Source organism: Lingula anatina, chromosome 2, assembly GCF_051362555.1.
Source record: "Lingula anatina isolate TDL-2025a chromosome 2, LinAna3.0, whole genome shotgun sequence".
Lineage (NCBI taxonomy): Eukaryota > Metazoa > Brachiopoda > Lingulata > Lingulida > Lingulidae > Lingula > Lingula anatina.
This window is the reverse complement of record NC_141768.1, coordinates 3,121,447-3,146,370: the sequence shown is the minus strand read 5'-3', so window position 1 is coordinate 3,146,370 and position 24,924 is coordinate 3,121,447. Positions and strand designations below refer to the sequence as shown.

General features: G+C 35.7%; 2 protein-coding genes across 6 annotated transcripts in view; both read left to right on the top strand.

Moving 5' to 3' along the window:
• The window catches only part of LOC106155994 (uncharacterized), a 32,020-nt gene extending 30,411 nt beyond the window's left edge, over positions 1-1,609 (top strand). For all 3 annotated transcript variants that reach the window (XM_087003427.1, XM_013531049.2, XM_087003426.1), the window contains one exon: positions 32-1,609. In XM_087003427.1, coding sequence (XP_086859553.1) covers positions 32-410 — 379 coding nt within the window. In that variant the 3' untranslated portion in view covers positions 411-1,609. The remainder of the gene's footprint in view (positions 1-31) is intronic.
• Positions 1,610-9,549: 7,940 nt separating this feature from the next.
• On the top strand, positions 9,550-23,219 carry LOC112042415 (uncharacterized). Of its 3 annotated transcripts, none has more exons than XM_087003435.1 (11): positions 9,550-9,897; positions 10,185-10,445; positions 17,111-17,285; positions 17,621-17,732; positions 17,849-17,974; positions 18,504-18,587; positions 19,429-19,555; positions 19,805-19,917; positions 20,237-20,422; positions 20,689-20,802; positions 21,236-23,219. In XM_087003435.1, the coding sequence occupies exons 1-11, from the start codon at positions 9,807-9,809 to the stop codon at positions 21,284-21,286; spliced, it is 1,440 nt and encodes a 479-aa protein (XP_086859561.1). In that variant the 5' UTR covers positions 9,550-9,806; the 3' UTR covers positions 21,287-23,219. The 3 variants fall into 3 exon arrangements, with proteins under 3 accessions (XP_086859561.1, XP_086859562.1, XP_086859563.1); XM_087003436.1 differs by having other exon boundaries at positions 9,558-9,897; positions 10,204-10,445; XM_087003437.1 differs by lacking the exons at positions 9,550-9,897; positions 10,185-10,445 and adding an exon at positions 14,874-16,268.
• Positions 23,220-24,924: the final 1,705 nt, after the last annotated feature.

Sequence of the window (24,924 nt, the reverse complement as noted above, 5' to 3'; positions counted from 1 at the left end):
TTAAATAACTTATATTATTTTAATGTTTCAGTTGGGATGCATCTTACCACTCACCATCTTCACTGAACTACAGAAACGAACCCACATATAATACAGACTTTGATTACCAAGCTTATGAGATAGCCCCAAGCCAGTCCCCATACAGGTCCCCCTCACCATCCAGAAACACCTCGTACCTGAGCTCCGGCTATGCCAGAGATATACTGCTGCGCAGTGAGAGAACAGTGGAAGCAGCTTTAACTTCCAGGCAGCGCACCAGAACCGAAACATCGGGACTAGGGACATTGGAATGGGAGGTCCCTGAGTTGAACACGATACCTTTCGAACCATTGAGTGCAACGGCCATTATGTCCAGGATTGAACAGAGAAAGCGTGAAAGGAAAAATTCTCACCAATATAAAAGAAAATAACCTAAATGCACATTCTCTGTGTGATATCCATATCTTATCACTCTTGGAGAAAACACTGACAGGTGGATTTTTTTAGGAGAAAGAAAAAACTTTCACCAACAACTACTAATTTAAGAAACACCTTGAGAATGAAAATGAACAAGAATTTTGAAATATATTCTTATCCAAGAATTTTGTATGGATTTTAGCCGTCTATGGGAGAAATGATATTTATTTTATTAAAGATTTTTAGATGAGTGAGATATTACATTAGGTAGAGTACTGTACACATTGTAGAATTGAAAATCTACCCTAAACTGCCATGGGGCTTTCATTTTGTAGTATATGGTAGACAGATAAGGTAGACATGCTTTATAGCTTTTGATAGTTGTGCCTTATTTTCTTTTAACTTGTACATACACAAGTATGATGTCATAAATTAAACAGAAACTCTACAGAGAAATTACAAAATAATCTGAAATTTGTGAATGGTGTGTAAAAATTGAAAGGAAAAATGCCTTTTGAATTGAGATTCTGATTCCACAGTTATAACCGAGTTATTCTACTGCAGCTAGAATGCAGGCATGCAAAAGGAATTATTAATTTTGTACAGTGTTAATATCCCAGTTGTTGCTCAAAATCAAACTGAATACATACCACATTATACGTGTTTCATTTTTATTTCTCAGTTGTTTTTAAATGTTTTCCTTTTCATGGCAAATTAGACTAGTTTTGATGATAGGATTTGCTTGATAATCATTCAAAGAAATACAACATATCAAAATTGTTTGTAATATGTGGAATATGCTGATTTAAAACAAAGTGCCACAAATTTATTTATATACGTGTATATTGTTGTAAATAGAGTGTTTTACTTACACATAAATGATATATATAAATTATATATATATATATATATATATATGGTGTGTGGTGTTTTCAGTAAGACATTTAATGGAATCTGGTATAAAAAATGCACTTTTAATTTAAGATTTCATACTGTAGCCATTTTACAAGGTACAGATAGTTTGTATACATTTTAAATGTTTTTTGAAAATGAGCTATTTTTATACAAGAAAATTGTGTACATATATACTTTGGGTATATTTCCAATTGTTTTCGAGAGTGAGGACAACTTTTTGTTTAAGTTGGCAAATGCCATGTAGATCTGTTGAAGTTTTTTTTAAGTTATTCATTAATAAACTATTTATTTGAAAATATTTTTTCTGTTACTTCTTAGGATAAATCTAGACACCAAAGCATATACACGCACATTTAAGAGATAAAAAACCTTTTCATTGCTTTATTTAACATAAACAGACATATGCCAGTAAACAATAAATTCCTTTAGGAGACGCCTCGCACCAAACAAGCAACAAATACTACATTGTACAAACAGTTATCTCATATCAGATCAGAACTGTAAGACTGAAACGTCAAATCACTCTGCTTAAAACTAAGGCATGAACCGACCACCCGAAAACACGATTGATATAAATCCAGATGATGCAATCAGGTGTAGAGTACGTCTTCTAAATTTTGAAAAGCAGATAAACTAAAGATGTGTAAAGTGCCCTTTTATCTTATCTAAATATATATATATATATATATATATATATATATATATATATATATATATATATATATATATTCAATTTTATATATCATCATAACTGAAGCAGTTCAATTAGGAAATTCTTAATGTAACAAACACGGGGCGTTAGAACGAAATATATAAGAGGCTAGAACCAGACGAGCTTTTAATCAGACAGCGGGACGGTCTTACACAGATTGACAAACGACAGCGGGACGGTCTTACACAGATTGACAAACGTATCGTGGAACCCACCCATCCCACTTTTGACTCAAAAAGCTTGAAATTCATTTACGCAAATATGTTTATCTTAAATTTTATTGAATATACTTCAGTTGACGTGAAAGATGGCAAAACATACTCCACCCCGAGTTTTGCATTTTTGCCTATATCAGTTAATTCTTTGTTAACTACAGGTATTTGTTCCCGTTCCCTCTCTGGCGCTCTTCGACTTCTTTAAACATCCCTAGATAGCATGGGTTTGTTGTACTTATGTCATTAAAAAGACACAAATACAAACGTAACCAATGTTTTGTCATATGAAAAGATTCAACATGCTGTGAATTTGTAAAAAAAGAACGATATTTACTTTTACATTTTAGTTTTAATAATAAAGCATGCCAACTTAATAGTGCCAACTTAATAGTTCTCGGCTTTATACATGTACCTACATGTACCTCTCATACACGTGTTTGTAAAAATGATTATAAGTTTTAAAAAAGCTGAAACAAAGTATGTTGGTCATATTTTCTTCATGAAAACGCAAATTGAAACTAGGAACCAAGATAAAAACAAAAATCAAGATAAAACCTTCCCTTTCTCAGAACACATTCACGGAACACATTCCTTAACTTGCGACCTTGTATGTTCGTTTGCGTTTTTCTTTTCAAAACAAAAACCACGACGAAAAGTTACCCCAGTGTAATCGTAGGTATTACAAACATTTTTTGTTTATCTATAGATTGATTTACATCACCAAAGCATGCAACAGCCACACGATGTCGACAAGTTCAGGTTTGTGCGGCGTAGGCCTACTCTGTACCTACAAATAGAAAGAAAAGTGAGTGGATTAAATTTTCAATCGTGATTAAATGACTAAAAATGGAATACGTTTGTGTCTAAGCATCACTATATGATCCGAATCAGTTTAATCGTACTTCTTAACCATCACGAGCGTTACCTAAATCCTAAAATACGTTTGCCACGGTAATAATGTGAATTAAACTAAGTTGTAAAAATCTTCACTATTGTTATGTCGCACGAGAAGAGATTTACGGGTATTATGCGTGCACCGCACAGACATCGCTTGGAAAGTGTAACAACACTTTAATACAAAAAAACTTGGATTTTATGGAACGCCGTTTGTACAAAAAAGATGGAAGGATCATTTTGACCAGTAAATTTTTTTTGCGAGGTGCTAACATCATTTTGAGATGGTCACTTTCATCATTTTGACAAGAACTTTGTTGGACCCCGGGGGAAGTTGCCCCCCCCCCCACCCCCCGTCAATTTATGAAAAAGTAACTACGAGGTAAGAAAAATTGGCCTCATGCTCTTGTAAAGTGACCGTAGCCTACAATGCTAATGCCCCTATTTCACAAAGACCACGAATCCCACGAATCGCCATGAATTGACAAATTTCAGGATTCGTGGTTGAATCGTAATCAGTTCGTGAAGTTCCTAACAGATTCGTATATAATCGTAGTCAGTTCTTGCAATTCTTGATCAATCGGGAATTCGTGGCAAAAATTTTGAGCTGTTCAAAATTTTGGCCATGAACTCCCGATTCCAAAAAATCGTAGTGAATTTGTGGACAATATTCGCGCGATTCCAGCCGAATCCCACGAATATTCGTAACACTATCGCACCTGTATCGTAACTGAATCGTAAAGCGTGTCGAATTAGACCAGAAAATTGGCAAAATCTTACGATTCCAGCCGAATCCCACGAAAATTCGTAACACTATCGTACCTGTATCGTAACTGAATCGTAGAGCGTGTCAAATTATACCAGAAAATTGGCAAAATCTCACGAATCCTCACGAATCCTGAAATTTGTCAATTCCTGGCGATTTGTGGGATTCGTGGTCTGTGTGAAATAGGGGCATAAGGAAGTGTCGTACGTTAAAAAGTTTTACTTAAGCAGCGAGTCGAAATAAACGATTTTTGCACCTAAAAGTAATTTTGTTTAAGAGATTAAAAAATCTGTTTTCATAGGCTTTTGATCGAATATGATATACTGCATGTATAGGGCATCAAACTGAAGCTCATTGTTTCAAGTTTTACAGAGATGAATCATCGTTGCTCATTCTAGCACCATAAATGGCTGCCATCCTGTAAAATAAAAAATGTGCACCCGGGTCTAGTTGGCCCCCTTGACTCGGGGCAAAAGTTGAATCCTCATATTACCCACAATCCTTTGCGCGCAACAGAGCTAGAGACCATTGTTGAAACAAACTCAATGGTTTGTTAAATAATTAGGGGAGACCGGGGCTAGTTGGCCCAGTTAGACACTTTTGGCCTTGTAGAGCCAACTAGGAATGGGTTAGAGTAACAAAACCGGTTTCAAAGTAAGCCCTATGAACTAAGCTACGTATGTAACACCATTATTTTTCAAATATAATGCCACATGGCTCACAATTTGACAAAAAACGCAGTTGACGTCAAGGGGGCCAACTTGCCCCGCCACGGCCGACACTTCCTTAGCATTGTAGGCTACGGTCACTTTACAAGAGTATGTGGCCAATTTCTTTACCTCGTAGTTACTTTTTCATAAAATGACGGGGGGGCCAACTTACCCCGGGGTCCAACTAGCCCCGGTCTCCCCTACCAGTTTAAAACTGAATTTGTTAGTTTCTTTTAAAACGAAAATTTATTATTCGTTTTCACTCATTAAAAACTTGCTTTATACCATTATTAATTTATTCTTAATTAAAACAAAACAAGTTTTATTAATAGATACAGACTTGACATTTAATATGGAATATTTCAGTTTTGAAGGTATGCCTTGGTTAAAAATGCGTTCTTTTTTAAAAAAACTCCGATCTCTTATAAGATATGTGAATGGAGAAGTGTGTAGTCAGGTATATCGCTACCAATAAACTGACTACTATGCCTGTTGCGCTGCTGCATTGTGTAATATGCAGTGATTTAATTGGGTAGCAGTCCTTTGGGCTGGCCAAAGCTTGGCTTTGGCAAAGCATGGTTCTGTCAAAAAAGTATCCATATATCGGCAACTGCTGCATAAAAGAATTAAAAATTTTGCATATAAGCGGTCGGTTTTGCAGAGCGTAAAATGAGCTAAGCAGTGTATTACAGAATTGTTAATCTGTGGCAGAATGGCGCAAAAAAGACAGACATTGCCAGACAGATTATTGCGCCAAACGGAACGGTCCGCACATTTTTAAAGAGGAATGCCCAGACTGATGTACCTAGCTATAGACTGAGGTCTCACCCAATGTACCGAAATCTTACCACCAGGGTACAGGACTCGTCTTTCGGGATATGGTGCTGCAGCTAAACAAAAAACACCCAGTCCGTTCAGAACGAGGGGTAAATTGCCACAAAAAATGCGTTTTTCAAGGCCCTTAGCGAACATCAAACTGGTTTTAGCAGATTAGGATACCAGACGACCTCCAAGACCTCCACGGCAAACAGTAAAACATCGTCGTCTGTTTCTCTAATGAATTGGGGACCATTACCGTTTCTGGGTTGAACACTGAAACCTCGTGGCTTTCTTTATTGAGGTCAGATTTCACCTGTATCGCTCAAGTAGTCAAAACAGAGTTTACAGAAATCCAGGTGAGGTCTACGGCGAGGCGTCTGCCGCATCTGAAGTGACTAGGGTCATTGACAGCGTCAGTATTTGGAGTGGATACCACATTGGTGCCGAAACACCAATGGTAGGCATCGATAAAAACCTGAACCAGATCAAATGAAGGAATAATCTGGGAACCATTTGTCTATCATTTGATTGGGGCTTACTTTGAATTTTAGGCTGCACGGTGAGATTGTCGGTTCACACAGAGCACTTTTAATAGTAGATAACTTGCAGAACCAAGGGAATAAGCAGCTACCTTGGTCATCAAAATCGCCATATTTGAACCACATAGACAATATGTTGGTAGGCCATTACTCGCCGAATCAACGGCCTACATGTCCTACAACAAAACTGGACCAAATTGGACATGTTTTGACCGATGCCTGGTATGTTATTTCAGATTGAACTCAAAAAACCTATCCCAAGAAATGTCTTGCCGCTTGAGAGCCCTGGTAGCAGCCAGGAGAGGTCGGGCTAATCACTGACATGAGGCTCCTTTGTGGGGCGAGTAACTCTTTTACAGACGATAATTAGGACAATATGGAGATAAAAAAAAAACGTTTTTAATGGTTGTTGTATGACATAGAATAGGCAATGTATTTTTCTTTTCTTCACTGGCGAATTCAATTAATGAAATGATGTCACAGTGACATCAAAGAGATAATTAAAAGTTATTAAAACACAATTTTAATCGTTATTTTTATTTATCAGTCAGCAAAATAGGAAAAAACTTATGAAAAATGATTTGGGAAAAATTCCATATTAAATGTCAAGTCTGTATTTTGGTTCTTGCAACAAATACAGCGTGACGTACTGAAATCTCGATAAATCTGCCTCATTTACACTATATATTCATCAAAGACTCTCAAAAAATCAATTTAATAAATAAAAAATGTGTAAAAATGTATTTCAGGGCATTTACATGGGATACTTACTTCATTTTCGTATAGGGTGCCAACTTGCCCCAACCCTGGGGCTAACTGGGGCAAGTTGAACCTCCCCCCCCCTCCGACGTCAATTACGTTTTTTGTCAAATTGTGAGCCACCTGGCATTAAATTTTGAAAAAATATAATGACGTCGAATACGTACTGTAGCTTAGTTCACGGGGCTTACTTTGAAACCGGTTGTTTTACTCTAACTCATTCCTAGTTGGCGCTACAAGGCCAAAAGTGTCTGGCTGGGCCAACTAGCCCCGGTCTCCCCAAACTTTAAAATTGAGTAAAATATCCATTTGAAATTTTCTGGAAAGTTACACTATGCCAAGAAGAATCTGACAAGATATAATTTTCTGTAATTTATCCATTATTTCCATGGCAACCGTTGCTAAATATCAATAGCGATCAATACTATTTTTTTTTTAATTTTCAACCTTAAGGCTTCAGCATCACTGCCCAAATGCTACTTTTGGACGGAAATGATTCTAAAAAATGTGCCATCACTAAAAACAACAATAAGGGCTTCAAATGTATCTGTTGCTATGGAAATCGTCATTTTGATAGCTGTTGCTATGGTAACAGTTTGAATTATTTTTTACGCATTATCATGGATTTTTTAACTGAATATGAAGTGGGAAACACTCTTGATACTCAATTTATGAATTTAAGTTAAATAATAAACAAATACCATGTCACTGTTGCCATGGTAACCAATATTATAATGGCAACTGAATATACAATTTTGAGATTTTACTAGTAAAAAATACCAGAATGCACAATGAAAATAAGTAATATCCGATTTTGGTAAGTTATCATTTTGCCAAAAAATTTAAATTGATATTGGACATCATAGCAGCTAGGTAATACAAAAATCAGCGAGATTTTTTGGGGAGACTGCCATAACGTAATGGCAGTTTTAGGAATTTTTCTTTTTTTATTTTGTTGAGAAAAAATAAAATGCTACTTTTCTTCACTTGCTTTGGCTGTCATTTACGATAATAGAGTTATTGCATTTCTCCGTGATTTTAATTAAGATTCCCCTTTTTATGATCACTAATAGCGAGTTCAAGGTGAAAAAAAGCATTAGGCCCATCAATATCTTACGTAATTTCATACTTTGTTTGAAAAATAAAATAAACTCTATATTCTTAAATTGCAGAAGTTTTATCAATATCCTTGGGTTTCGTGAACAATTCAAAGATTTTCTGATTAGATATTCTGATATCTTGATCCTCTTTGGGTGCTGAAAGTGCAGTTACTTTTCCACCAGCAGAACAGCTTGGTGCGTCCGCCATTTTGTTTGCGGTAAGATCAAAGTCACTGATTTTCTAACGGCTGTTAACGGCTGTCTTACCAAAAAATGATAAGTAAAAAACTTATTTGAACCGAGAGTTGTGGTTGCTGTTTTCGGTTAAATCATCTTCTGTAACCCCTCATTCGAACGCTTGGCTCATTCTCTGCATGAATATGTGGCATAACATCCGGGACGCCGTAAGGAGCTTTTGGAAAAATGGCGCGAAACGCGCAGGTTGAGCAAAATTCGTAGATAGTGGAAACTAAACGAGGAAGTGAAATCACTGGCGATTTCTCACAGCATTTTCGTGGCTGGAGGCTTACAACGGAGAAATGATACATTGTTACACATATTGTTAGAAAGGACATTCAATGCACTTTTTAAATATGTTTTCACATTTATCATAGGAGCCAAATCTTGGAAGGTATGATGAAAAACAAACAGCGAGGTTGAATTTTTCGTTTTCGCGTGAGCGGTGTGACCTGACCTCCCTAATGGTAAGACGCCGATGAGGCTTTACCGAGGTGTGCTATCACTGCAATAGAGAGACTTTACTTTCCAGCCGAGACAGCCGACCAGCCGAGCATCCAGCCAACCAGCCGAGTGTCCAGCCAACCAGCCGAGTGTCCAGCCGATACAGTCGATCAGCCGAGACAGCCGACTATCCAGCCGAGACAGCAGACCAGCCGAGTATCCAGCCGAAACAGCCGACCAGCCGAGCCTGTAGGAGAGACAGCCGAGCCGAAACCGTGGGGATCTAGCTTTTCCTGAGGGCCGAGTTTAAGATACCGTGCCCGCTACCTCTAGAAGTACAGCAAGCTAGTTACTAGTATGTGATGCGAACTTATGTGTTGACCGTCGCAATCCCGCTTTCCTGAGGGCCGAGTTTCAGATACCGAGCTCGTTACTTTCCCATAAGTACAGTGAACCGGATCCGTAGTGAAGGAGAGAAACTGTGCACGTACATTCTAAGTGGACTAAGTAATCGTGTTGACTTTACTTTTAAAGAGAGAACATTGCAGTTGAGCTTTAAGACTTAAGTGTGAAATTGATCGAGCGTAACATGGCTCTCTGTGTGGACATTATGAGGAACTGACTTTCAAACTGACTTCAGAGATGTTGCATTATTCTTTCGCTTTATTGTTACGGTTTACAGTTGCAATTTGAATTACATGTTTATGAACTTTAAAAAACTTGTTTCTTGTTACTTGTTTAACGCCGGTGTCAGGAACGCAACGAGCATCGGTGTATCCATCTGAACGGCTCTTCCCTAGATCATCTTTGGAGGGAATAAAAAATCGCTACAATATTTAAGTAAACGTTGTACGTTTTGGACATTAAAAAATCCAAAAGTATTGAAAACGCGGCGAAAGTCTGTTTTCCATGGGTGTTCTCCGTGTGTACACTGTGCTTCATCTAAAGGGTTGTGCGTGACCTTGAAAACTTACATAATATTTACAGATTAGTTTGTTGACTATAAGAAAAGTAGGTGAGTTACGTGCCGTGAAATAGGTGCCCACGTAACCCTGTTACTTGGTGCGAAATTGCATTGTCCGTTTTTTACAACTCAAACGCATTCAGCCTACTCTTAGGGTCAAAACGCACTGAAGATTTCTCTTAACTTTCGTCGAATATGTAATTTGGAAAAGTGCCAGTGCTGAGCAGCGATCTGTTGTTTTTATTTTGATCAGCATTTAAATGAACAGTGCTATATTTTGGGAAATGCCAAATTTAATTGGCCCAATTTTAAAATTCTATTTTTAGCTTTTAAAAAATGGCAACCGGTGACCAATATGCTGTCGGCAAAGGAAAACAAAGGCGCCTGATGCGCAGAATAAGTTTGGCTAGCATTGGAGAGGTTGTAGGTGAGTTGGAAAAGAGTATATGGGTTAGTGTCTTTAGGACATTTATTTGTTTATCTTACTTTAATGTGACATATGGCAATTGTTTACATATAGAAAAAAACATTTGTATGAACCGCTGGTTGATAAAGGTAAAATATGTCATAGATAATATCAACACCTTACGTGTATATTTCAATCACAGATGATTGCAAATGTAGTGAGTGGAATTTTTATTGCACCTACAAACTTTCTTTAAAATCTTATCTTAGCAACAAATTCGAAAGTGTCTGTAATTAGTAAATGTTTAGGTTATTTTGGGTTACTCAGAATTAGGAGCGTCTTAGATGGTGTCTCTTGTGCAAAAAAGATAACAAGTGAAGTGGACGATGCAATCATTAAAATGGCATCCAAGAACGGTGCTGGTTCCGTTGCCTCCGACTTTGAAGGGAAAACTTCCATGGATCCGTCATACAGACCGGAGAAGGGGACTGTCTTAGAATACAAAGATGAATCGAGAGTCCTGGTCCTGTACACAGGTGGAACGATTGGCATGCGTATTCACGATGGAGGTAACAGAAATGGCGCAATATTTGATCATAATCTTTTGATCACTTTGTGTAAAACAATTCAGACGCCCTGATCTAATTTTATTTAAGCCAGGCCCGTAGCCAGGGGGGTTCGGGGGGTTCGAAAAGTTGTACGTTTGTACGGCCCTTTTGCTGGTAAAAGGTCCACTCTGGGTAAAATTTGATCTAGGTACATGAAGTTTTTATGGAAAATGGTCCACTTTTTCAAAAAAAAAAAAAGAACCCCCCTTTTGAAATTGCTGGCTACGGGCCTGTAAGCAGTGTGTGTCGGTGTTGATAAAAAGTGTATGTACATATGATGTAATTGCATGTTCATTTTAGTTACGTTTTTTTTTTTTTTTTTTTTTTTTTTTGGTTCAATGCCAGTTGTCACGCGTTACATCTTGTACCTTACACGTACTTGATCACTTATGAGTCATTGATTCACCTCATGACCTGCACGTACACATCATCCTTAATTTAATGGTCTCATTCCTTACACAGCTGTGGAAGAATATTCCTAATTAAAATGATTCCTAATTAAAATGAATAAACAGATATGATTACAGGTTGCTGGATCCCCCACCCCTCCCTAGTATTTATTGCATCGAGTTTTTCAATGGTTTACAGACTTTACGAAAGGCCATAAATCTGTTAGTCATTCGGTCTGAGAAGCGTAATAGTTCTGTCAGACAAAAAAAATTATAGAAATACGTAAAATTATTTGTTTTCTGGTGTATTTTTTTATCATTTCAGTCATCGACAATAAGTCGAATATAAAATGTTTTCCGTATATTTTATAAACTTTGTAAAGAAATTAATTGAAAGAAAAAAATTGTAAAAGAATTATTTGCATGATAAGTTTTTTATTACTTAATGAAAAGGGCATGGTAGAACGACACAAGGACTAAAACCAATACAAGTATGAAGAACGTGTAGCTTGTAATATCAAATGTATGTCCATAAAAACGTCTGTTGTTTTTGGCAATAACATGTGCATTACGAAACAGCAAAGTAAGGCGGTCTCTTTCATCCAGTTGAAGCTTTGATAGGTATTGTCCAACCCGAGACCGAGTTGAATTCTTTCTTCATTTTATTTCATTTTGATAAAAAAGAAACTCAAACTGTGAGCCTTCATTAAGTTCATGTGCACTCTAGCCAACTCGTGGTCGTGATAGGCAGTACATGTGGAAACAGATGTACGAAAATTTTTAGAACCTGCTTAATAAAGCAGCAGGGTTTATATTGCAGTTGATCATAATAATATGTATTTATTTGCAACTTTAAAAGTTGGATTTTACAATAATAAACAAATAGTGGTGAAATGCACAATCTTAAAGTATACTGTTGTAAAGCGAATGACTCACACTTTCACTAATTACAGATAACAATTAAAACGGAATCAAAATAGTAAAAGGATAGGGAGTTATTGAGTTATTGAGTGTAAGTTAAGTTTCATCAAGAGTCAACAAGTGTAGAACATTTTTAGTGTCAGAAAAAGATGGAAAAGGTCAAAGTCAGTAACAGTTCATGTGATTGGTTAATTTCATAATATATTTTAATTTCGATCATCTGTTTGTCACATGATAACTGAGTTTTGGATATGATTCAAGTATTAGGATTAGCATTAGGATTACCTAATAAGGAAATGTTTCATGGTGACTTGCAACGTGTAAGTTAAGTTTCATCAAGAGTCAACAAGTGTAGAACATTTTTAGTGTCAGAAAAAGATGGAAAAGGTCAAAGTCAATAACAGTTCATGTGATTGGTTAATTTCATAATATATCTTAATTTCGATCATCGGTTTATCACATGATAACTGAGTTTTGGATATGATTCAAGCATTAGGATAAGCATTAGGATTACCTAATAAGGAAATGTTTCATGGTGACTTGCAACGTGCGCATGGAAAATATTTTGTAATCACGCAAAGACAATGGTAAGAAAACAAGAAAATGCATGATCAATGGGCAACTAACGATATCTTTATCCAAATACACAAGTTAAAAGCTCATTTTGTAAATTTTGGGCTTTAAAAAAACGTCCTCTTTGCTCGGCCTGGGAGTTAATGAGCTACTTGGTCACGTGGTCCGATGACGACATTGGTACCGCCGGAGGAGAGAGAGCTGTCAAACTGAGCTGCATTGTCTACCTGTAAGATGACTTTTCTGACTCCTGTTAAAAGTTCATACTCATTCAAATCTCTTACCCGAGGGATCTTACCCGTGAAGCTGAGTGAAGCCATTTTCCCGTCTATTCAATTATTTAACTAGCATTTAATTATGGTTATCCCAACTGGTGTAAAATACTGCATTTGAATGACTTGAGGGTACTTTTGATCATTCGATATGAGATCCATGTTATTTGTGAAATTCAATTCAATTTATTAAACCCTTGCGCCCTACGGCTCATCAGAATGAAATGCAATAAAAATATGAAGTCATACGAGAAGTTTACAACTTCTAGAGTCATAAAAACATCAATACAGCTACTAGTAGTAATGATAAAAAGTCATCAGACTGACGTTAATCTAAGCTCCGATGAACATTTTAAGTACTTTCATAAGTTGTTTAATTGTGAAACATTGTGAAGTGATAACAATTTAATTAGCTTGAAAACATTTTACTTTGTATTATAAATTTCTTGGTGTGCTTCTGCCTAAACGTTCTGTAGCAAAGACATTTTTAAATTCTTAAAAGAATAAAATGAAATTCATCCTCGATGTCATCTAAAATACATAGTTTACCGGTTCTTAAATTTTGTCTGTTTACCTTCCAGTTTCTACAGCTAGAATATGTGATGAAAGTCTAAATTTGGCAATTAATTCCTTATATTTCTGTGAAATTGGCTTATTTAAATAGAATTGCACTGTAAAATTATCAACAAGATGTTGGTACAATAGCCCTTTACTCCTTGTGGATATTTCCCCGGTCAATGTTTGACTAAAATTATCTTTCATTATTTACTCTATCAAGGACAGTATAAAATTATCTGACATGTTTTCGTGAAAAATTAATGACAAGTCAAGTGTCTCCAGTTCATTCCGTACTCAAATTACCCAATCAAATTTTTTGTTCAGTAGATCTTTATAGCACGCTGTTATAAAACAATTTTTCGAAGAACGGATTTAAATCAATATTAAAAAACCGTAGCTATGTACTTAAAAGAAGTGGGTATCTCTCGGTTTCATAATGTACTAAGTTACGTACATGTACAATGAACTAAGTTATCACTAATTCTCCTTTTTACACCCAAGATTCTTTTAAAAAATTCGTATGTGCCCTTCTTATATCCCTTTAAGATAATACCATGTTAAATCTCCATACATAATTTAAAATATACTAACGTACGTATCAAATACTGCACATGTAGTGAACACATTAAAGTTATGATTTTTTTAACATGCCACTAACATCAAACAATGCTTTTTTTTTACCTTGTTCTGCTATATGTTTTTGGGGTTTGACAAAACTCGCAAATTTGCAGACGCAGAACTTGCGTTTCAAATCATAAAATGACAAATCTTTTAAATTATATATATATACCCTTCAGAAACAAATTCTCAAAGCACAAAACACTTTATTTCGTTAAACGCATTAGGATTACGAACCTTTTTATTACAGATGTTCTTTTTTCTTTAATATAACTGCTCTTTTTCGAGTTTTTCCTCAACCACGTTTTCTTCCACAGAAGTAATGCCTGGGCATACGCATGCTTCAGGATACCCTGAGAGCAATCACTTTCATTAATGTTCGCGACCGTGTTTGAACTCAATTGTTTAAATATCGATATTAAACGTCATTTAAAAATACCAATAATATCACCCCATGAAATAAAAGAGATATATTGAAAAAATATTAAAGCCCACCAAGAATCTGACAAGTTGAGTTACCTGTTATTACCTGGCTTGGGAAGTGCAGCGGTGCGTAATTAACAGGGTTTATTGTTAACGAGCTCTTGGTCAACTACCATGCATTTAATATGCATCAGCAATTAGTAAGCTTGTCAACTGGTGACGGTTAATTTGAAAGACTGTCAGCTTTTGATATCATATGATCTAAACCACTTGAGGCGACCGTAATCGCGAGCATTACATCACCGAAGTAAATAAGTCCCGGAAGACCGTCACAGACAAAGAAAGAAGATTGTCAACGAGTGCTGATTTTTTGGTGAATCCCACGGCAACACAATGAAGCATAACGAAAATTGTCCAACCCATTTCAACTCAACTTTCCTAAACTTCTCTGTCTGTATACAGCATGCAGCTCAGCTGAGTCTCAAAGACCTTTATCGTCTTTGTCGTCAAAGTACCACGTGACCCAGATCTGTTGCTTCATTTTTGCATATTGAGGTGAGGTTTACTAAAACGCTTTTTTTTTCTACCAATAGATTGTTTTTATACTTTTTAAAAACATCTCTAGTGTTTTTATACTTTTTTAAAACATCTCTAGTGTATGGATCGAGTGCTGAATCTTCAAAATTCGAGAAATGGATTTTTACGTGGCTAGAATCCTTTAAATAGGGCCTACTTGTGAAATTGTGTGAAAAGGCAGTCGGTGAATAAACGTTCGAAAGCTCCAGATTGCTGTCGTATTCTTCACTATAAAAGGTGGTGGAGGAGGCGGGCAACGATCCCGCTACCTCGCGCTACCTCCCTATCCTTTTACTCTTTTGATTCCGTTTTAATTGTTATCTGTAATTAGTGAAAGTGTAAGTCATTCGCTTTACAACATACACCCCTTCTTCAAAAGAATTCGTCCTCGAATTCTAAAACTTTACAACAATACTTGTAAGTGTTAAAATGATTCGATACACATTAAAAGTTCATAAAAACCTGTTCTTAAAATTTGATAAAGCCCATGGGATAAAAGATTTTGACGATCGGACAGTCCTCAGTTTTGGCACAGTGTACTTATAAACCTGCGCAAAGTATAGGAACTTTCATTTATGTCTGGTAGCAAATGATGGATTTTATGTCCTTTGGAGTACATGTTATGCAATAATGTTTTAGATAGTTCCGTGAATGATCCGTTGTTATTCACCTGTGCATTAACGTGGCTTAATCGTTTCCCACCTCATTATATATTTACTATAGTGAGGATATTTCTAGGTAAAATTCATGTGTTAATACAGAAATTTTAATTGATAATTTTGATAGAGAATTAGCGTCAAATTACAGTTCGACGCTTGGATGAAACTACCGTGGACGGGCTGTCGTTATTCAGCTGTTGGCCTACTACATGTATTATTGCATTGATTTTACTGGCTAGTGTGTTGATATGGCCATCTGAGAGAAATCGCAGTGGAGGTGAACAACTATAAGATATTAATATTTCTAAAGATTATGTTTGAATATGCAGTATGTTCTCAACAGTGTATATTTATTAAAGTCTATAGTGTAGCGCCTTTTTGGGAGTGTGTAGAAAAATCACCTGACAGACCAGGGACCAAACTCGCTAACAGGGCGAGTGCTCTACCGCCTGAGCTATCGGGCCGGTTCTATCCTGCATCTGGCACTACACTAGAGACGGACCGTACACGCCGGAAGTCTCTCAGATTTGCCTGTGCTTTGTGCGCATGAGCAAAACGGATGGTTCACGCTCCGAACAATTGATGCCACACCGGTACATACTGGGGCGACTAGGTACCCTGCTAGGTCATGTAGGATCCAGTTGGGGATTTCGTCGGGACCTGTAGACTTGTGTACGTTTACTTGGAGCAAGGCTTTTTCGACATCTTCTTTTGTGATGATATATGTGGCTGGTACAGGGTTTGCTGCTTCTACGTGTTTCGGTTCAAGTGGCACAAAGTCATTTGTTACAGATTGTAAGAAAGCGTTTATTTTCTGGGCTAATAATTAAGCTGAAATCACCATTGCACTCACTGTTATAATCATGATCATAATGTTGACTTTTATTAGTACTCCTGACACTGTGTGCACAATTATTTCCTCTCTCCTGGATTATAAGTTAGCCAGAGCCTACCTTCAAATCCAATTTTACTACAGTTCCGGTCAACCCGTTTCCCTTCCTCACTTAGATTTCATTTTTGCCGCGCTATGCACCGACGAAATATTTCAAGTTCAACGATGTCATTTTTTCTAAACAAAAGACTTTAACCATGAGTACAATACTGATAACAACTGATAATGAAGAAACAGGGCATCAAGTCCTTAAAAAACGCAAAAAGCAGGAGCACATGTGTTGCGGTCATTTTGTCATGTAAGGATATTAAACACGAAAACGAAAACGAAACTATCAGTTACGTCATACAGGAATCCCCCAACCTCAGCCAGTCATAAAATAGTATTTGTAAGTGAAACTGAGGTCAGTAAATTATGTATTAATAATTAGCTGGGAACTCCCCGGGATTTTTGAAGGGAGTAAAATATATCGTCAAGAAAAGAAACAACAATGTATTCCTTAGATTTACACATTCCGAGTCAGCTTGAAAGCTCGCCGGATATAAGGACCGACCATACAGGATTTTTTATTAGACCTAGACGAAATTTGTCAGGCATGTCCGACGGTCCGACGCCTTTCGTAAAGTCTGCGTTTATGTCATAATCACACCTCATCCTTGCATTTGATTATATTAATGGCTCATTTTGTATGTAATTTAGCATTAGTAAATAACTTAATTGATATGGTATTATATTTTGTTTATAGTTTATACCCCAGAACCAAACTTTCTTGTGAATGAGTTAAGGAAATTATCAATATTCCATGACCAGGAGTACGTAGTTAAACACAGTACCCCAGAACCAAACTTTCTTGTGAATGAGTTACGGAAATTATCAATATCCCATGACCAGGAGGGGATGAAGTCACCATTGTGTTTGCCGTGAGTAATCCAATTCAGCAGTAATTATGACGTGCCCCGGTCAGGTTACATTTAAAACATTTAAAGAAAATATAGTGGCTCATTTATGTGACCCATCTGTTTTATTTCCAAGGTTTAAATTGGAATCAAGCATTTAATCAAGAATTATAAAAAAAAACATTCAATTTGACTCCATGACAGTATTCACTTTTCAAAGTTAAAAAAGAGACAATCTATCTTTTAACACGTTTTGCGAAAATAGATTATAGTTATGTAGAGTATCAATTAAGGCATTATACACATTATATAAACAAAACATAAAGAAAAATAAATAATCTGCATAATATATTTTTCAGTTTAAGCAAGGAAAAGGCATATGTGGTATACTGTGTGTATGAGTATGAGCCCCTGCTGGATTCTTGCAATATGACCATGGATGACTGGGCTAGGATTGCCTCAGACATTAAGGTAAATCTCAGAGTCCAGTGCACCTGCTTCTTTTTGAGTCCTTTCAGTGTTAGAAAAAGTGACATTTTTAATACATTTTTTTCTGTAAAGTTAGCATGATATTTTTTTTCATTCAGACTTACTATGAGGGTTTTGATGGGTTTGTTATACTTCATGGGACAGATACTATGGCCTACACTGCATCAGCTTTGTCTTTCATGTTTGAGAATCTGGGAAAACCTATCATTCTTACTGGCTCACAGGTAAGTTTTGTTCTCATTATTAAGGCATTAAAATATTTAAAGATGATATGTGTGAACTCACATTAGAACATGATAAAAATGACCCTTCCCCACACGTGTGCACAAATAATGTGCACTTTATAGATTGCATCACCTTACATGAAAGGATGTACTCTTGATGTCAGAAACAGTAATTAAACGTCTAGATATGTTGTACTAGATCATACTAACAGTATAATTACTGATGAAAACAAACCCGCCATTTGGTTAAATTGTGCAGAATATCAGTTACTACATAAGTTGGTAATTCTAGATATGGGATTTTTATCCTTGAATAATTATGCTTTTTAGTGTGAGAAAATTAAGCAGGGACATTTTCAAACATTTCTTATATAGTGTACAAAAGCAACAAATATGTATTACATTAAACAAGATGAATTGCCATTAAGAGTTTAACATTTTTTTTACATGTTTTGAAATATATGCATGACATGGATCTAAATTTTCAGCATGTGGCTTACTACCAAATGCTGTTTGCTTATTTATTCAGATCCCTATCTTTGAGACTCGTAGTGACGGCAGAGATAATCTTCTTGGTGCTCTCATTATGGCTGGAAACTCCAAAATTCCAGAGGTAACACATTCCCAGTGTGTGTGTGTGTGTGTGTGTGTAATGAACCTTTTACATATACATATAAGATGAGTGTCCTAAACTTAAATAATTTAGTATGCTTAGTTCAAGCGTGGGCTCGAAATAGGACATTATGTCTAACTTAGTGGATAACGCAATCCAAAGATTCCACGGTTCATGTCAGATTTACGTAAGGTCGCGCAAAGAAAACCCAAGTCCACATAATGACCAGTTAAATGATTTATTCATTGACGCTCGGTTGCTACATGTTCTATGTAAAGTCTCCAACTCCTAGCTCTCTTAACCACTCTGCTCCATACTCCATAGCTCCCAACCTCCGTCTCTCCTCGCTGTCCTCCTCCACATGTCTCCCCATATGTGTCTCCAGGTATCGCTTATATACTTATTTCTTATCTACATGTATGGTCGATGACGCAAACTTTAACTACCTATAATTGTATAATTAATTTCTTTACCTCGGCGTTATACACAGAGACCGCTGCATTACTCAAAAGCTATTGGACTACAACAAATTACGTCATATGACTTACAAAGATATTTATGTCAGACATGGCATGTGTGTGTGTGTGTGTGTGTGTGTGTGTATTCTGCACAAAGTCTTTTAATTCGTTAAAAAAGCACCTATAAGTTAAGTTTCACATTCAGTATAATTTACACTTAAAAGGGATAATGTCAGTATGAGATTGCAAATATTGATCTTTTTCATTAAGCAGCTTTTAAACCATTTAATTTACTATATTGAAATGAATGAAAACCAAAGTTTCTTTATGAACAAAGTACTTTATCCACATCTTGATTCTATATAGTATTTTTTAATTTCTAGGTAATGATATTATTCAACAATAAGCTTCTTCGGGGAAACCGTTCAACCAAATTTAATAGTAGCAGTTTTGATGCATTCCATTCCCCAAACTTTCCTCCCCTTGCTGTTTTAGAGACTGAGATTCATGGTATGATATTTAAAACTTTAAAAAATGTGTATTTCAAAGTATAAAAGTGAAAAGCATTTCTTCAAATTTCATTTTAATAATAAATTGTTTATAACAAGTTTGGCACTCGATTTCTATCTCAGTTACCGGTACAATATCCTACAGTAGATTGACTTTCTATTTAAGGTTTGTACCCCATGATATGATTCATATGGTCCAATATATATTTCAAGTTTCCCTTGATTTTATATGTTTACTGTTTATTCACAGTGCATAGGGATGAGATTTTTCCCAGCAACACCACTCAAGAATGTACCCTGTATACTGACCTTTGTCCTAGCGTGGGAATACTCCGTCTTTTCCCCACTATCACCACCGCTACGGTTAGTTGAATAAGTTGTTTTTAGGCAGGTTTAAAAGTATAAATATTCTATTGGGTTAAGATCATGAAAAAATACTGAAAATGAATCAGATAGTGAATATCCACTGTATTTCATATTTAAAATTATATGGACAATAAAAAAAGATATTCACTAAATGTTAACATATGGAGGTCATTATTCATGTATGGCCAATTCATGAAAGCCAAATCGATGCTATAGGCCCAAAGATGTCCAGTGTCATAGTAACTTTTCAGATTTTGATCAAGATTTTGAGTATTTTTATTGATAAAGTTTATTATTATTATTATTATTATGATAGGTTCGCCAGTTTTTGGCACCTCCACTCAAGGGAATGGTCCTGGAATCCTACGGGGCAGGAAATGCTCCAGATTCCAGAAAGGACTTAATGCAAGTGTTCTCAGAGGCCACGAAAAGAGGGGTGCTGCTGCTTAACATCACCCAGTGTCACAGAGGCTCTGTTAACTCAGGTTATGCCACAGGAAAGGTTTGCTAATAACCAAGAGAAATACTCTTGAAAATGCTTCTTTTTATTTTATTTATTAATTTTTTTTTACACCCATACAGCTTGTGGCTTAGTGTGGTAAAATGTCCTACTTTTGTATTTTGAGAATACCCAATTCTATTGCAAAAATCAAAGGAAAACGATTGTTTTAGATTTTATCAGTAAACAACTTTTTACTTTGCATATATGCCCAATACAGTAATAGATTTGTTAGTTATTGACCTGTGATTTGTATTTGATATTTCCAGGCTTTGAAGGAAGCAGGTGTGATACAAGGCTCCGACATGACACCTGAGGCTGCACTGGCCAAGCTGGCCTTTGTAATAGGAAGAGAAGACTGGAATTTTAAGGACAAGAAGGAGGTAAGAGGAATGTATTATACTATTATTATTATTATTATTATTATTATTATTATTATTATTATTATTTAAAAGACTTATTATATAAAAGACTTTATCAACTTTTTATTGTGAGTCAGTTATTATTGCATCTGCTAAAGGAAGAAAGGGTTTAAAGGGGCATCCCTGTTGTCATAGCAACAACTATTCCAGTTTGATTGAGAGTGTTTGTACAGTGAGGATGAGCATTCAGGGAATCTTTTTGAAAGGTGAAGCAATGCCTTTATTTGGTAGAACATATAAAAATATAGAACAAAGGCTTTATCAAGATACTCCCAGCCAGGAAGGGTTGTCGCAAGGAGTACGTACAATGGGAGACTACGGCATATTATATATTTTGAGTAACGTCTATATTGTGATGGTACATTTAGAGTTTGTTTGTTTTTTTTATTTTTAGAAGTTAGCGCAGAACCTCCGTGGTGAATTGGGTGGGTTTATGTGGTACTAATCTAAGCCAGGGCAACTATGACAAAAGAACTGCACTACATGTTGTAAGGAAAACCAGACCGTACTGTTAAAAACTCTTAATATACTGGTATACTTTTCTTCACTGTGTAACTAAGTGAACATGGACACCGAGACCAGCAACCCTTTTGATGTCCATTTTGATTTTTTGTCATATATGACATTTGATTTTTTTAAAACAATTATTGGGTAATTTTTTGGGGTGGGGCAGCTTCTCATGGACATCAGGATTCAGCAGAGTTTCTGTTAGAACAAGGGGTGAGTGTCACGGCAGAATATAGGTTTGGATATACTCCACTCAAGGAGGCAACTGCTAAAGGACACAGAAAAATCTCCAAGCTGATCCTTGACGCTGTGAAGCCAATTGTTAGCACAAGCACTTCCACTGACACTTAACTTATTGTCCTGTATGAATATAATATGAAATATGAAAACACCTAATTGTGCACTGTATTTTAATTATATGAGCTGTTTTGGTGTTTTGACTATTTGATGAAAGTGGACTTTTTTTCTTATCTGATATATGTTTAAGGTACACTGCATGTTTAAGAGTTTTCCATAGTGATACTTACTATGCCTACAGGCCCTGCAAAGCTAATGCTTTTTCTCAATTCGGACCTTAAAAACTGAAATATACGGGAAGACACAGTCTTCTAAATGACTGGCTGGTCATTTAGAACTACAACAATTAATCAAAATGGAATATAAAAACCAAGTGCAGGGCAACCAAGCAATGATTCTTACATAGGACAAAATCCCCCCTCAAGGAAAATTCATTTTGACTGGTAAAACTCGTATAGAGCGCCTTTAATATCATCTTGTCAAGTTGGAAAAGCACATGTATATCATTTCTATAATGACGGTGTAGCATCTTTTTACATACCAGACTGTTTTGTGTAAGTGTGATCAAAAATTGAACATTCATAATATGATTGATGTGATGAGATATAATCTCAGTATGATCAGTATTATCAGTGCACTTCAACATATACCTCAAACCACTCCAATTCCATTTTTTTATCTTTTTGTATGAATCACAGATTTCCTTAGGGGAAATTATAAGTTTCCATAAAGTGTCACACACACACAAAAAAAAAAAAAAAAATATATATATATATATATATATATATATATAGAATACCTTTAATATCATCTTGTCTAGTTGGAAAAGCACATATGTATATCATTTTTATTATAACAGTGAAGCATCTTTTATATACCAGACTGTTTTGTGTAAGTGTGATCAAAAATTGAACATTCATAATATGATTGTATCATACTGATGTGATGAGAAATAATCTCAAGTATGATAATTATCAGTGCACTTCAACATATACCTCAAACTACCCCAATTCCATTTTTAAATCTTTTTGCAAATTATATGTTTAAGTAAATGTATGAGCATAAAAAAGTATCTTTTATTTAATTTGACTTTCTTGAGGTACTTATATATTGTTTTATTCTTAAGGTGGTTTAAAGTTGATTTTATTCTTAAGGTTGTTTAAAGTATGAATCACAGATTTCCTTGAGGGAAATTAGTTTCCATAAAGTGTCACAAAAAACTTGTTTATACTTTGCAAGGTTAATTCTTAGATTTTAGTATTCCCCTTTCATTAAAACAATTGTAAGGCTTTTTTGTGGGATAATCGCATTAAAGCTGAATGTGTGCAATATACCTATTATCAAAGCTTTTTTGCTTTCCATTTTTTCACATTATAATTTGTTTCATCTTCATTCCAGTATTGAAATTGTTTTTCCTTAAATATTTTTATTTGTCACAAGCTATTAATATTTGTACATGCACTTTATGCACTATATATAACTGTTTTTAGAAAATATTTATCATTTTAAGTAATGTTGATTTTGCTTTAATTTATATACATTTGTTTACCTGAAACAAATAAGTACACAGTTGACTTGTGTTAGTTTGTCACCTAAAGTATAATAAATTATATATATGACTTTCTAAAATTTATACTTTTTCTCAAATGTTTCATCTTTAAATTGCTGCTCATGTGAACATTGCATAGTATCTGTTTTCTGTAACTCGGTTTCTGGGGTGTTGAAAATGCCACTGGTGAATATTTTTGAACACAAATGTCTGATTTCACTTCTCTTTGAGTTTTTGACCATTTAGACTTGATAGATTTTCTCACTTGTTGCATGGTAAACCCTGATGTATTGAAAATATCTGGACTAGCTTCTCAGTCTGTTGATATGCATCCTGTTGGTAAAAGTGCTTTTGTAAATTAAATCTGTTTTACATTTTTCTGTTCTCTGGGGGCACCTCATTTGATTCTGGTCTTTCGTGGTTCTAGCTGCCTTTATTGATTTGAATGTTGCCAGCGGCCTTTCTAGGAAGCAAAATTTAACCTGGTTCGTAGTTTATAGCTGTTGCTTGTTCTTGTGAGGTGGTTACCTTGCAATCTCCTGCTGTGTTTTGACATCATTGATAAAAGAAATCTTAACGGTGAAAACAAAAGTAAACACGGTAAAAGAGCCATAAAGTTATACAATTTGCACAACCATGCGTAAATTAAAAGCCAGTGTTACTCAAAAATTATTTATAATGTTTACAAGATATAATCCAATATAACCCATGATAAGAAGCGGCATACTGAGTAGTGATGACTAATTCAGTAGAGTAAGTCATGATTCATACATTCATACATTATTTTTCCCCATCGAAAATATCGAAGAATTACCGTAATTTTATTGCGTTAATATCTAGAAAAATATTTTACATAAACGAAAGGGGGTTGTTTTGATCTATTAAAGCGATGGAAGTTTCATGAATAGGAGAATTTATATAATTTGTAAGATAGCGAACCCGAACCCGAACCACATGCCCTAATATATCATCTAGATTTATCTTAAGTGACCATCCACTGGGACTTGCATTTGCATGTTAAATATAGTCCAGAAGATTTGAAGGGTGAAAAATGTGTTTTATTATAATACTATCAATTTTTGTCAGTTGTGTTGATGCGTAAATGCCCATGAAAAACAAGAAAATGGACTTTGCTTTGAAATAGCTCCAGATCTTGTATGAAAAATCATCCATCAGCACAGCAAAAAGAAACATGCATGATCAGCTCTGGTAGGCCAATAAGACAACAGCCAGTAAGAATTGAGCTTTGGCCAGAGTCCTATGAGGAACAGACAGACAGTATATTAAAATCCGGTTTCCAGAGAAACATCAATGTATGGGAACATGTCGCATCAGAGGAAAGTGGTATCTTTACACAAAAGAAGGAATCTGCAAAACCAACTAGAAAGCAGCAGCTGCGCAGGTAGGCAAGAGGGATAATGCAAAAAAGTCCAGGAAGCAGCCTCCTTTCCTAGTTGACAGTGCAAGTGATCCTTCCTAAAGTTTAGGAAAACGGCCAGACAAGTCATCTCACTACCAATAGAAATCCACAAGGCGACTACATACAATAGTTCTCATTGTTTCCAATGGACGAATAAGCACAAAACATCTACAGCATGTGACAACTACAGGAAAATTACTTATTTCATTTTCGTTTAGGGTGCCAGCTTGCCCCAACCCTGAAAAAAGTAATGACGTTGCATACGTAGCTTAGTTCATGGGGCTTACTTTGAAACCTACCAGTAGTTGGC

What these genes read in the sequence shown, in the direction of transcription:
- LOC112042415 (XM_087003435.1), top strand. Translation starts at nt 9,807, where the DNA reads ATGGCAACCGGTGACCAATATGCTGTCGGCAAAGGAAAACAAAGGCGC. An exon ending in GAAACTCCAAAATTCCAGAG is followed by an intron (nt 18,588 to 19,428) that starts GTAACACATTCC and finishes TTTAATTTCTAG; the next exon opens with GTAATGATATTATTCAACAA. An exon ending in CCACTATCACCACCGCTACG is followed by an intron (nt 19,918 to 20,236) that starts GTTAGTTGAATA and finishes TTATTATGATAG; the next exon opens with GTTCGCCAGTTTTTGGCACC.